This window comes from Castor canadensis, chromosome 12, assembly GCF_047511655.1.
Source record: "Castor canadensis chromosome 12, mCasCan1.hap1v2, whole genome shotgun sequence".
NCBI classification, from domain to species: Eukaryota; Metazoa; Chordata; class Mammalia; order Rodentia; family Castoridae; genus Castor; species Castor canadensis.
Genome location: NC_133397.1, coordinates 113,927,209 through 113,939,727, shown reverse-complemented (window position 1 = coordinate 113,939,727; position 12,519 = coordinate 113,927,209). Strand labels below are relative to the sequence as shown.

Here is a 12,519-nt window from a genome sequence, read left to right as displayed (position 1 = left end):
AATCAAGATGAGTTTTAAATAGTGGTACACTCAGGTTTTTCTGGTCTGTTGCTGAACTCTTGTCTTCTGCTTTCATTCTTGGTCTGAACCATGCTAGATAGAAAGTTGAAAGCACCAACCTGTGTTCCCCTGATTACTGCTTTATGATCCTACAGGTCTACCAACCCAGTTTCTGATCTTGTATTATTGCCTATGCCTCAACTACACACTTGGCCTGATTCTTTATACTATAGTCTGGTGCTACTCCACTTGGAGGGTTCATGTAACAGGAGGGGAAGGTTGTACAGCTGTAACTAATGTGTAATTTACTGTTCCTAGCTTGAAAGTGGCAACAACCATGTTGCTTAAATTATGCAGAAAAGATTTTAATCTGTAATTATGTATATTTCCAGAGATACTTGCTAAAGACTTAGCTTACTGGATTCTCCATGGGAACCTTTTCAGATTCAGACTGTGAAGAGAATCTCAATTCAGATTTACTTTCCTATTTATTTCAGGAAAGTGATGTTTATTATAGATTTTGAAGAAAGGGCTTATAAAAGTTTTAAAAAGTTCTAGAGGAAGATTTAAAACCATATGACAGAAGTCAGTGCTTTTATATACTTTAAAACATCCATTAGTTTGTCTATAAATAACTAAGCTGAGCACAGGTGGCTTACACCTGGAATCCTAACTACTTGTGAGGCTGATACCCAGAAGATCAAGGTTCAAGGCTAGCCCAGGCAAAAAGTCTGTGAGAACTCCCCCCCCCATCTCAACCAATACCTGGACAAAGTAGCACACACCTGTCATCCCAGCTATGTGGGAGGCTGAGACCAGGAGGACTGTGGTTCCAGGCCAGCCCAGGCTTTTTGTGAGACCCTATCTCAACAGAAAGAAGCTGGGCACGGTGGTGCACACCTGTCATCCAGCTACAGCAGGCAGCCTAAAATAGGATTGCAATCCAGGCTGACCTAGGCAAAAAGCAAGAGCTTCCAGAGGTGTGGCTCAAATGGTAGAACACCTGCCTAAGTGCGAAGCCCTGAGTTCAAACCCCAATTTGAACTCCTCCTTCCTTCAGATTTATCCTAGTTAGTTAATATTTACTCTGGCGTATGTGTTTTTTAATTTCTCTTCCATCAGTACATTCTGGTATTTTAAGTTTTTACTGGGTATAAGAGGTTCTGGGATGCTGCATTGGTTTTGTGAAGCATAAACTTGATCAAGCTCTGTGTGCTGGCATATTAATGTTTGTAGGCATCTCTTCATAAACCTTTCCAAAAGCAAAAGCAAAACGACTGCCAACTTCAGAACAAGAATGTGCTACAAGAGAATATGCTGCGGGTGGGGTGGGGAGACAAAAGCACTACAAGAAGGGTAAAGAGTTTAATGTGTTATGGTTATGAGATGGAAGAAAACAATGGAATGGAGAAAGTTTGGTAAAGATGGAAAAATGCTGAAAGAAGTTGGCTTTAATCTTTTCTGTACCCTAAGCCAAATCCTACTAGAAGAGTTGAGAAGAGGCAGTATTTGGAGTCTGAGGAGAAGTCAGAGAAGCCTCTGCACCCCTCCCCCCATTTCTGGTGGGAGAATTTGTGGTCTAGGAGGACCCACATAGTAGCATGTGCTTTTAGGAAAGATAATGGCTTTAAAATGGAATATTTCATAGAATTTCCTTTTTTTTTTTTTTTTCTGGTTCTGGGGCTTGAACTCAAGATTTTGAGCCACTCCACCAGCCCTTTTTTGTGAAGGGTTTTTTTGAGATAAGGTCTAGAGAAATTATTTGCCTGGGCTGGCTTCCAATTGTGATCCTCCCGATCTCTGCCTCCTGAGTAGCTAGGATTATAGGCGTGAGCCACCAGCACCTGACCATCATAGAATTTCCTTGTTTTAAGTTTTCAACATTCCCCCTCTTAGTACTGGGGATTGAACCCCTGGTCTCGCTTGCTAGTCTTAACACTGTACCACTTGAGCTCCACCCCCAGCCCAGTTCTCAACTTCTTGTCTTTGGTTTTTGGCTTTTTTTTTTCTTTTCCTTTTTTTCATTCTTGGTTTTAAGCTCAATCTTGTCTTTCTCTTATAGCAAATCCAATTTGCTGATGACATGCAGGAGTTCACCAAATTCCCTACCAAGACGGGCCGAAGATCTTTGTCTCGCTCCATCTCACAGTCCTCCACTGACAGCTACAGTTCAGGTAGGTATGAATTTCATGTACTCTATAATCTTCCTAGTACTGGTCACTTACCTAGAATCTGAAAATACCTTATATCAAGATGGCTTGTCAACTGTTAATTAGTGGTTGGGCAGTGGGAATATTCCTGGCCAGGCTTATTGGTAGGGAAGCTTTTGTCATCCTGAGACTTTTTTCCCTAGGCTGTCTCTGTGTGGGGTCTGTGGCCCGTGCCCAGTTGGTAATACTAGGCAGATTCCTGTTCCCACATTTATCCTCCCACATTTCAGAGGGAGAGGATCAATGGTATTTTGGCTGACAGAACTGGCCTTGAAAAATAAGTGTACTTGGAAGCATAATTTATTTTTATAAAATACGCCCTGCCACTCTTTCTTGTCTATAAGACTGCCTGAATAATAGCAATAAAATGATCATTTTCATTTACTCTCGGTTACCCTTTATCTTGATGTGTTCTCTCCTGTTATCTAGAATGGGAAATTACAAACTACTATAATGTGACTCCAGCTCTGGGTTTTTTTTTTTTTTCAGTTTTCCTTCCTATCTTAGCTGCCTCTAATAGTAATCTTTTTCTTATTGAACTATTGAGGAGGTAGAAGAGGGAAATGGCACAGAAAAAGATAACGAGTCTTGGGAAGACTCATGGAGGGAGATATTAGGCCCATTTAACATGATCCTGTCATTTTTCAACTGAAGAATTGTTGTTAAAAGATTAAAAGCCTTGCCCAAGATCCCAGATTGGTATTAATGTTAGCAATTGTCCCTTGCCAGAATATTGTTTGCATTGTATTATTAACTTTAAGGGCTGAGCTTGAGGTGTTCAGAATGTAAAAATTAATTAATTAACTGATAAAAGAAAATAAAATCAACAAAATAAAAAACTTATCTCCCCTATGCCACTGGTAACCCAATGTAGACAAGGTAGACTGACAAGAACAAATATGGTTAACTATTGAAATAAATAAATATGTGGATTCCGTGGGGGCAGAAATGTGTAAGAAATCATTCCAAATATAATGGCCATCATAAACGAAAAGGTGTCTTGGAGTGACACAAAAAAAGCAGTGGGTGACAAGCAGACTAATTATAGCTAAGAAAGGAGGGAAAATCATTTTGAAAGATTGAATTATAAGAGGAAGAAAGATGGATGAGTGAAGAAGCTTTCAAAAATCTTTCTATTCATGTTACCTAGAGAATTTTGAAAGCTCAGTGGTAAATAGAAGTCAGAGCGTTGATACTCTGGCAGAAACTGATGAGGAAACACTCAATTCAGAGAGGAAAGAAACGCCTTGAGAGGTAAAGAGTGATTATAAGCCCTCTTGCATATCTATCTGCAGGATATATTTAGCTTTTATGAGAAGCTGCTATTTAAAGTTGGTCATCTTGACAGATTTTCCCAGGACTGGCAGTAGAGCAAGATCTGCTCACTTTCTATCATTCCATTTCCCTCTTTATTCCCTGAGCACAATCTAGTATAAAATCCCTTGGAAGAATCTTGCTGCTTTCATCTATATCAGTGGTTCTCAAAGTGTGATCCTCTGACCAGCAGCATCAGCAGTACTTGGGAACTTCCTGGAAATGCCGTTCTTAGGCCTACCAAATGGGAAGCTCTGCCCCCTGGTGCCTAGCAATCTGTGTTTTAACAACCTTTCTGTGTGATTAAGACAAGGGTTTAAGTATGAGAACCAATGGTCTATAGAAATAGCATTCTCCATCTCTAAATTATCCTTCTATTTTTGCCAAGTCTTCCAATCCAAACTATAGGACCAGGTAGCTCTGTCATCTGGGATCATTACAGGTGATTCAGGATTAGGATCCACGACTCCTTATCACAGACACTAGTGTAGTGCAAAGTATCGTTAGGTTAGCAACACTGAGAGATACACAACAGTTTCATTCACACCAGCTGTTAGACTCTGGAGGAATACAACTGAGAGTGATGTAGAAGGGAGCTCTAATTAAGAGAGTTCTCTTGGGCTGGAGGCATGGCTCAAGTGATAAAGAGCACCTGCCTAGCAAGCGTAAGGCCCTGAGTTCAAACCCCAGTACCACCAAAAATGTTTGCGTCACCTAAATAACACTCCATAGGGAGTTGCACTCTGTGGATTTGGTGCCATTGAGGTTTTTCTGTCCTTGTTTCTTTCTTTACTGGCTCTAGCTGCATCCTACACAGATAGCTCTGATGATGAGGTGTCTCCCCGAGAGAAGCAGCAAACCAATTCCAAGGGCAGCAGCAATTTCTGTGTGAAGAACATCAAACAGGCAGAATTTGGACGCCGGGAGATTGAGATTGCAGAGCAAGGTAAAGAACGGGAGTGGGTCAAGGATCAGAAGCAACCCTCTTGCTGATTATCAGGACCTAGGCTTAAAAGTTAACTTCAAAGTATCTTTAGGGAAGATGGTTTCCTGGACTTTTGAATAAATATGTCTCTCTGTATGGAGCTTGTTCTTGTTTTCCATTCTTCCTGCTCTCAGCATGTGGTAATTACACACAGAGTCGTTTCTGTTTTCCTCCCCCAAGACACCATATTCAAAGATCTACAATGCAGAGTCAGCAAGTCTTAAATCACTACATAGTGGTTAGTTATGTGGGATCTTAAGGTAGCTGCCAATCCCTGAGACCCAGATTTCCCAGAAGCAGCTGATGTGGGAGTTTCTAAGTCAAGAATGTGGTGGCCTAGAGCCTCCTTTAGTCTTGCGCACCCTCTGCTGGAGCAAAGTAAAAGGTCTGGCAATCGGTGAAATTTTGGTTTCTCTACCCCACCCTGTTCCCAGGAAGCTCTCTTTACACTTGCTGTTTTCACATTGAAGGCATGTTCTATACTGGGAAGAGGGTAGAAAACCCAGACAGATTTATAGGATTGGGTAAGATAGCAGAGGAAAACAGAGGCAAATGGCTCCCACTGAGGGCAAAGTGAATTATGTATGGAAGTCCATCAGCCTGGATCATAACTACTTCCTTCTCTCAAAGGACCAGTGAAATTCACCCTCTGTTTGGTTAGTTTTGAGAGTTTACTTCATTCTCTCTGTTCAGTCCTCTGCATGTAAAGTGGAAGCAGCAGAAGAGGACAGAACTGCCAAGTGGTTGCATGATGACTCTCCACTGTTATTCTACTGCTGAAGCATCCAGTCATTGGGGAAATATACCTGGCATTTTCCTATGTCATCCCACCAGATCTCAGCAGAACCAGCCCAGCCCTGGCTGTGGCCGGGCAAGAACGGATGGTGTTGCTAGTGCAGACCTAGCTCAGATCCTCTGTTCTTCCACAGACATGTCTGCTCTGATTTCACTCAGGAAACGTGCGCAGGGGGAGAAGCCTTTGGCTGGTGCTAAAATAGTGGGCTGTACCCACATCACGGCCCAGACAGCGGTGAGTTTGTTGAAAGAAAATAGAGGGACTTCTAATAAAGGAAAGAAAGGAACAGATTTTTTTTCTTTTTTTAACTTGTTTCTCCTCCCCTATCTAGCCAACCTCTGAATGTTAAGTATTTCATGGAACCTACCTGTTGCACAATAACGAAGTGTTTTGCTTTTGTTTGAATAAGTAAACCCAGTTTCAGCAAACCTGACTTACGAAGATCTAAAATATGGTTGCTATGAAAATGTTAAACTTTTAAGAACTTATCTTTTGAGCATAGTTAAATGGATTACACCCTTTTGTAACTCCCCCATGTTGCACCTATTTTGGGGATTGTATTCTACTAAAGTTTACTCTCCACTGCTGGATGGCCCTCCTCTTCCTCACCCTGTCTTCCTACACATCCATACAGGTATTGATTGAGACACTTTGTGCCCTTGGGGCTCAGTGCCGCTGGTCTGCTTGCAACATCTATTCGACTCAGAATGAAGTAGCTGCAGCACTGGCTGAGGCTGGTAAGTTCAGCTTTTGTCACCAGCTTTGCCTCTAATTATCTAACCATAACTTTTATATTTCAAAATTGTCATTACATGATATATGTATAGGGTCTGTAACATTTGGGCAATGCTACAAACCTCAGCAGAAAGTGGGAAATAAAATCAAGATCTATACCTGTGGTGAAATATTATTTAGTCATTAACGATGATCTTTGAAAAGAATCTAAGGACATGAAGTGCTCAATGCTAACGTTAAATGGATGAGGAATAATATTAAACTGTGTTAGCTCAGCTGGTCTCTTTTCATCAAAAGTCTAACCAATTTTGAGAGAGAAAACAAGTAAGCAATGCTTTTTATACTAATAATTTATCAGATTACTTGGTATTCAATATTGCACTGAAATGTGTGTGCTACTGGTGAGTTTAATTGAACATAAAATAATTCTTATTGTTAAAATGTTCAGAACAAAATCGCCATGAAATTTCTTTGAGGACCTGCCATTTTCTTAGGAGCTTCAGAAAGTCACTTTATAATGTTTTTATCTTGTTTACTTTTTTCTGATAAGGTTTATTATAGAAAATTTAGAAAGTTCCAAAAATAAATCCATAATACCATTACATAGAAATATTTGACAAAATTTTTCGCTTTTTCTGTTTGCTTTACATTGAGTTAAATCTTAGTTCGAACATAATTTTATAACCTAATATTTTCAAAAACAATTTTTCATATTGCCGAAAACTGACAGCATCATTTGTGATGTCCGTATGGCTGTGTGATCTTACTTCATTATCTTCCTAACATTGATCATTCAAATTTGCAAATATGAATAGTGCTGCCAAATACAGTATCATGTTGTTTCCTACTTCATGTTATCTCCTTAGATTAGAGTTGTTTGTATAAAATTGGCCGAGAGATAATAGCATTTTATGATTCCAAAATACAAAAATCTCTTAATTTTGTAGCTAAGTGAGTTCTGAACTAAAAGTAATATTTTTGACTGACTTTTTTTTTTTTTTAGCTAATTTATTTGTTTTATAAAATGAAATAGAGTGAAAGATCTTAGTGTAGATGATCAAGAGGTGACAATTTCAGGTATCAACTTTTTGCTCTAAGTTGTTCCCTCCACAGGATAATTTATTTTGCCTTTTCCTCTTATATGGATCTCAGAAATTGATCTTGGTATCAGATACTCCTCAAAGGAAGAATTAGCTGATTTCTTTCTGTCTCTGTAGGAGTCGCAGTGTTTGCTTGGAAGGGCGAGTCGGAAGATGATTTCTGGTGGTGTATTGACCGCTGTGTGAACTTGGATGGGTGGCAAGCCAACATGGTAATAATGCAAGTCCATTCCATACTTTGACTATAGATTTATTTCCTTTTTTCCCTCAAAGCCAGGTTCCCTAAGTATGTTCTGACTGTTTGTCTTATGCACTGACTTTGTCGCTAAAGTGTTTAGCATGAAATCTATTCAAAATAGGTCTGAGATGCACAAGGCCCTAGGATCAATCCCCAACACCAAGAAACAAAAAGAACGGGTCTGAGTACTGAATGGAAAGGTGGGGGAAAGGTCAGACTAGCTGAATACGTGGCTCAAGCATGGCAGAATAAAATAGAAGAAAATTATGTAGTCCTTTTTTTGAGTAGGATTCTTCTTTTTCCTTCCTGCCGCAGCTCTCCTTTGCATTCAAAGAGACTGTATATTTCAAGACTCCAGATTAAAACGAGCCTTATACTCTTCAGTGTTAGCCAGGCATGGTGGCACATGTCTGTAATTCCAGCACTTTGGGAGGCTGAGGTGGGAGGATCACTTGAGCTCAGGAGTTAGAGACCAACCTGAGCAACATGGTGAGATTCTTAAGAAAAGAAATTTTAAAAGAAGAAAGAAAAAAGAAACTCTTCACCGTAGCCTAGGACAAACCTTGGAATCCTTTTAACCATTTTATACCAACAAATTTGACTGTATTTCCACTGTCTAAACCTGCTCTATGGAGCTCTCTGAAGTGCTCTTCTAAAACATAGGGCTCTCTTACTAGTGAGAAAGTGGGCTCAAAGTTCCCCCCAGCTCTAGCAGCCTGAATGCCCATAGAAGTCTTCTGGCTGTTCTGTAGATCCTGGATGATGGGGGAGACTTAACCCACTGGGTTTATAAGAAGTATCCAAACGTGTTTAAGAAGATCCGAGGCATTGTGGAAGAGAGCGTGACTGGTGTTCACAGGTAACAGATTCTGGAGTAGCTGCCCCTTGTGTCCTTGCCTCAGCAAATTCTTCTGGTCTCTCTTAGGTTTTAGGGCTGTGTTTCAGACAGTAACTAAAGGGGAGTATCTTCATGAGATAAAACTGAGGTTTTACTTTTGAAATAATCAAGGTGACCCTAGAAGAAGTTTTTGAGGTTCTAGTTCACGTTTGTCATCCCTGTACTCCCTGAGTAATTCTCAAATAGTGTTTGGGGGTAGGGGAGTAGGGGCTGAGTGTATCTTGGAAAACTGTACTTAATATTGTATTATAATTTTATATTTGAAATATTTTCTTTAAAAAGTACCCTATTGTAAACTATATGTTACCCACACTACAAAAACCAAAACTGGGGCAAAACATTCTTGGATTGTTGAAAATACATAAAAGATACCTGAAAGTGTTTCTCAATTGGGGGAACATTGTATATGCTTGCTTTCACACAGGAAACCATGTCAGAATCATTGTAATCTTGGTTTATGAGAAGTAGGCATGGGTTTTTAAAGATGGAAAAATGCTGGCCTAAGGATATAACATTCCCTTTATGGAAGAAAAGAGAATTTCTTCAATTGAAAAGTTTTTGTTTTCCTTCCTAAATTAAAGAGTGGAGGGAGAAGAAAATGAAAAGAAGTGAAGAGAGATGACAAGGAAATAATCATGTTTACTAATGTGTTTGGGCAATAAATAAGACTGGGGAGGGCAACATGGAACTTGAGGAGAGTTAGGAATATTTTGCTGTGTATTTTGTTTTACTAGCTAACTTGGGTTTTGTTTGTTTTTGTGGCCTCTTTTCCCTTTAGACTATATCAGCTGTCCAAAGCTGGGAAGCTTTGTGTTCCAGCCATGAACGTCAATGATTCTGTTACCAAACAGAAGTTTGATAACTTGTACTGCTGCCGAGAATCCATTTTGGATGGGTAGGTTGGAATGTAAAATATTCAAACTTAAAAGAGGATCAGTTTAGATTGGGTTGCAGTGTCACTCTGACATCACTGCAGTCTTGTCCCCTGTCTGCCTTTCCCTTTAAAAGTTCTTTAGAGTAACCCACTTCATACTGAGCTCAGCCAGCTTTCAGTCAAGGTTCTCTTAGGCATGGCCCCACACTTTAACTTTGTGTAGGGGACTAAATGAGCAAATAAAGTTTGAGCTGAACCCTTGTCTGTTTCCACAGCCTGAAGAGGACCACTGATGTGATGTTTGGTGGGAAACAAGTGGTGGTGTGTGGCTATGGTGAGGTAAATGGCTGGGCCTCAGTTTCTCTGTCTTGGGTGAAGGAGACTTGTGCCATCTGTGTAGGGTCACTGATGCAGGGGTCAAAATATGTTTTTAGATAATGTGTCTCAAACCAGTAGCAAAAGTCCTTCATTCAGATTCATGAATGGATACAAAGAGAATGAACTGAATGTCAGCTGTCACCCAGTAAATGAAATGTTAGTACCATTTTCCCCAATTATAACAATAAATTTTTATGAGATGTAACTCAAGTGAATATGTAGCATTTTAGCCCAGGTGACTTGCAGTGGATGAAAGGTGGAATGTGGTCAAATAGTTCTAAACTGGACTAGATTCCAGGAGATTTTACTATCTTCAGCAGTGACTCACAGAACCTCTAAGCTCTCCTTGAGTAGACGGCATTGCAAGTGAGCGTAATAAGTTTTTTCTGGAATAAGAAATTAGGGGTTCCAATTGTTCTTGCATGGTCTTGTTTCCCTCCTGGGAAAACTTACCTAGGCTCACTGTCCTCTGACCCTTGCTGACATGTCTGCTAAATTACCTCTCTCACTGAGGTTCACAACATGGTATGGATCTGTTTCTACTCTGAGTGAGGTTAGAGTTTCCCATAAATGCTCAGTAGATGATTGGTGATATCAAGAAGGTTGATATCAATCAACTCCCAATGAGTCTGCCTACCCCAGTGCCCATGCCTTTAACAAACCTGGCAACCTGACTTTTCTCATATTCTGCAGGTAGGAAAGGGCTGCTGTGCTGCTCTCAAGGCCCTTGGAGCAATTGTCTACATCACAGAAATTGACCCCATCTGTGCTCTTCAGGCCTGGTAAGGACAGAGTGGTGATGATACTATTAGATTTGCTCCAGGTACTTTACATTTCTGGGAGTTCATGGTTGATTCTATTAATCATTTTTACAGAAATCTTCCAGCAAAAGAGAAGCCTAGGATTGCTCTGTTCCTTTCACTCTAATCCTGGGGCTTTCCTAGAGTCTCTTTGCATTTTCTCTTCCTGATGGAGTCTTGGGGCTCTGAAGAAGCCAGTGTGTGTAGTTTAACACAACTGATCACTTTCTGTCCTGGGAAGTAGCACTGGCTTTGACTTCAGAAAGGGACTCTGATGTCTCATTTTGTAACCAGTTTGTGACCCTGCGTTCACTGCCTCCTTGTTTTTACCATAGTGTTTCTTCCTTCTCTTCCAGCATGGATGGGTTCAGGGTGGTGAAGCTAAATGAAGTCATCCGGCAGGTTGATGTCGTAATAACTTGCACAGGTAAGTTGTCAGAGCTTCAGTGAGTGTGGAAGAGTCACTAAAGCTCGAAAGTGACCTGAGTTTGAGACACAGGTGACACCTGTGCTCAGTTTGAAGTTCCAGCACTAGAGGGAGCTATGAGAACCTTAACACGTCTTCCAGCAGAAGGAGCCTTTTTCCCTGGTGACTTTTTAGTTTGATCTTACAACCAAATAATTGAGTTGAAGGAGCTACTATGCACTTCTTTTCTCACAATGTATACAAGTTTTTTAATGCCAGCACACTTCCCCTCTCCCATATTTTCCCTAAGTGAAAATCAACCCATACTTTTGTTGCCCAGCATCTGTCTGTTTCTTCAGCCACCCATCTTTACTTTAGGGAATAAGAATGTGGTAACACGGGAGCACTTGGACCGCATGAAAAACAGTTGCATTGTATGCAATATGGGCCATTCCAACACGGAAATTGATGTGGTAAGTCTTTTCTCAGTTGTTGGCAGTAATTTTTCTGCTGCCTTAAGTAATAGCCACCGTCATCTGTGTCTTCTTCCTTTCAGACCAGCCTCCGCACTCCAGAGCTTACATGGGAGCGAGTACGTTCTCAGGTGGATCATGTCATCTGGCCAGATGGCAAACGTGTTGTCCTCCTGGCAGAGGTACTCACAGAGAAGACTGGCAGACTGGCATGAGCAGTATAGTTAAGAGTCACAGAGTGAAGGGAGATAGGGCCTGAGTTTCTCTGAATTCTGTCTTTGGATGGGGTATCCAAGGTATATATCTCAAATGATCTAGTCTTCCCAAAAGAGAAGCACTCCAGAAAAATTTCCTGACCATAGCTGATTGTCAGCCTTTCACATTCAGGTGGATTTGCATAAAATGGAACAAAACCTACAGTCCTGATCTAGAACTGTAATTCTTCTCCTTCCAAGTTAGCATAGTGGAGTATAAAGTATTCCTGCATTTGCTTGATTTGCATGCCATTGGAGGATAAAGGGGTACCAGCTGATCCCAGTGCTCTCTCTTTCCTTCCCAGGGTCGCCTGCTCAATTTGAGCTGCTCCACAGTTCCCACCTTTGTTTTGTCTATCACAGCAACAACACAGGTATGTGGCAAAATGCCCACGCTTCCTGTCTTGAGACGTGTGGAGCTGGGCATAGATCAGCATTCTGATGAGATTGCTATGCTACATTCTTAACAAGTTGTTTTGTTTTTATGTCTTAACTTGTTGAGATAAGGCTTTCTCAAATAAACAAAAGAGTCATTAGTGAGGTGCTTATGATGGCGCATGCTATAATCCAAGCACTCAGCAGTCCAAGGCAGAAGGATCTCAAGTTCAGCATGGGTCTGGGCCCTGTCTCAAAAAACAAAAGAGAAAAGAGTCATTAATCAGTGTTTGTGTCTCTGAATTGTCTATTCAGTTAAGAATATAGTGTTCTGGCTTTGTTGTATTTAGTTTGTTCTTTTGTCAGGAGCTAAGCAAGAACACCAACAAATCCTCTTACGGTATGTGCTGGCCTGTACAGGCAGAGTCCTGGGTGCTGTCATGATGGCAGATCATTGTAGTACTAACCCTACGGCCCTATTAAACCCAGTTGTGTTTTTATGTCCCTGTCTAAGAATTGTTTTTTGGCCCTCTTCCCATTTTAGGCTTTGGCACTGATAGAACTCTATAATGCACCTGAGGGACGATACAAACAAGATGTATATTTGCTTCCTAAGAAAATGGGTGAGTGGAAAGCAGTGAAACCTATAGTGATCCCTAGACAGGTACATGGTTTGGTAAAAT

At 40.7% G+C, this 12,519-nt stretch overlaps 1 protein-coding gene across 2 annotated transcripts in view; it reads left to right on the top strand.

Annotated features, from left to right (window-relative positions):
• Ahcyl1 (adenosylhomocysteinase like 1) overlaps nucleotides 1-12,519 on the top strand; it is a 39,869-nt gene that overhangs the window by 23,624 nt on the left and 3,726 nt on the right. For both annotated transcript variants that reach the window (XM_020176955.2, XM_074050800.1), the window contains exons 2-15: nucleotides 2,063-2,174; nucleotides 4,327-4,470; nucleotides 5,439-5,539; nucleotides 5,940-6,042; nucleotides 7,258-7,352; nucleotides 8,131-8,237; nucleotides 9,055-9,171; nucleotides 9,426-9,489; nucleotides 10,222-10,310; nucleotides 10,685-10,755; nucleotides 11,113-11,207; nucleotides 11,291-11,389; nucleotides 11,767-11,835; nucleotides 12,381-12,459. In XM_020176955.2, coding sequence (XP_020032544.1) covers nucleotides 2,063-2,174; nucleotides 4,327-4,470; nucleotides 5,439-5,539; nucleotides 5,940-6,042; nucleotides 7,258-7,352; nucleotides 8,131-8,237; nucleotides 9,055-9,171; nucleotides 9,426-9,489; nucleotides 10,222-10,310; nucleotides 10,685-10,755; nucleotides 11,113-11,207; nucleotides 11,291-11,389; nucleotides 11,767-11,835; nucleotides 12,381-12,459 — 1,345 coding nt within the window. The remainder of the gene's footprint in view (nucleotides 1-2,062; nucleotides 2,175-4,326; nucleotides 4,471-5,438; nucleotides 5,540-5,939; nucleotides 6,043-7,257; nucleotides 7,353-8,130; nucleotides 8,238-9,054; nucleotides 9,172-9,425; nucleotides 9,490-10,221; nucleotides 10,311-10,684; nucleotides 10,756-11,112; nucleotides 11,208-11,290; nucleotides 11,390-11,766; nucleotides 11,836-12,380; nucleotides 12,460-12,519) is intronic.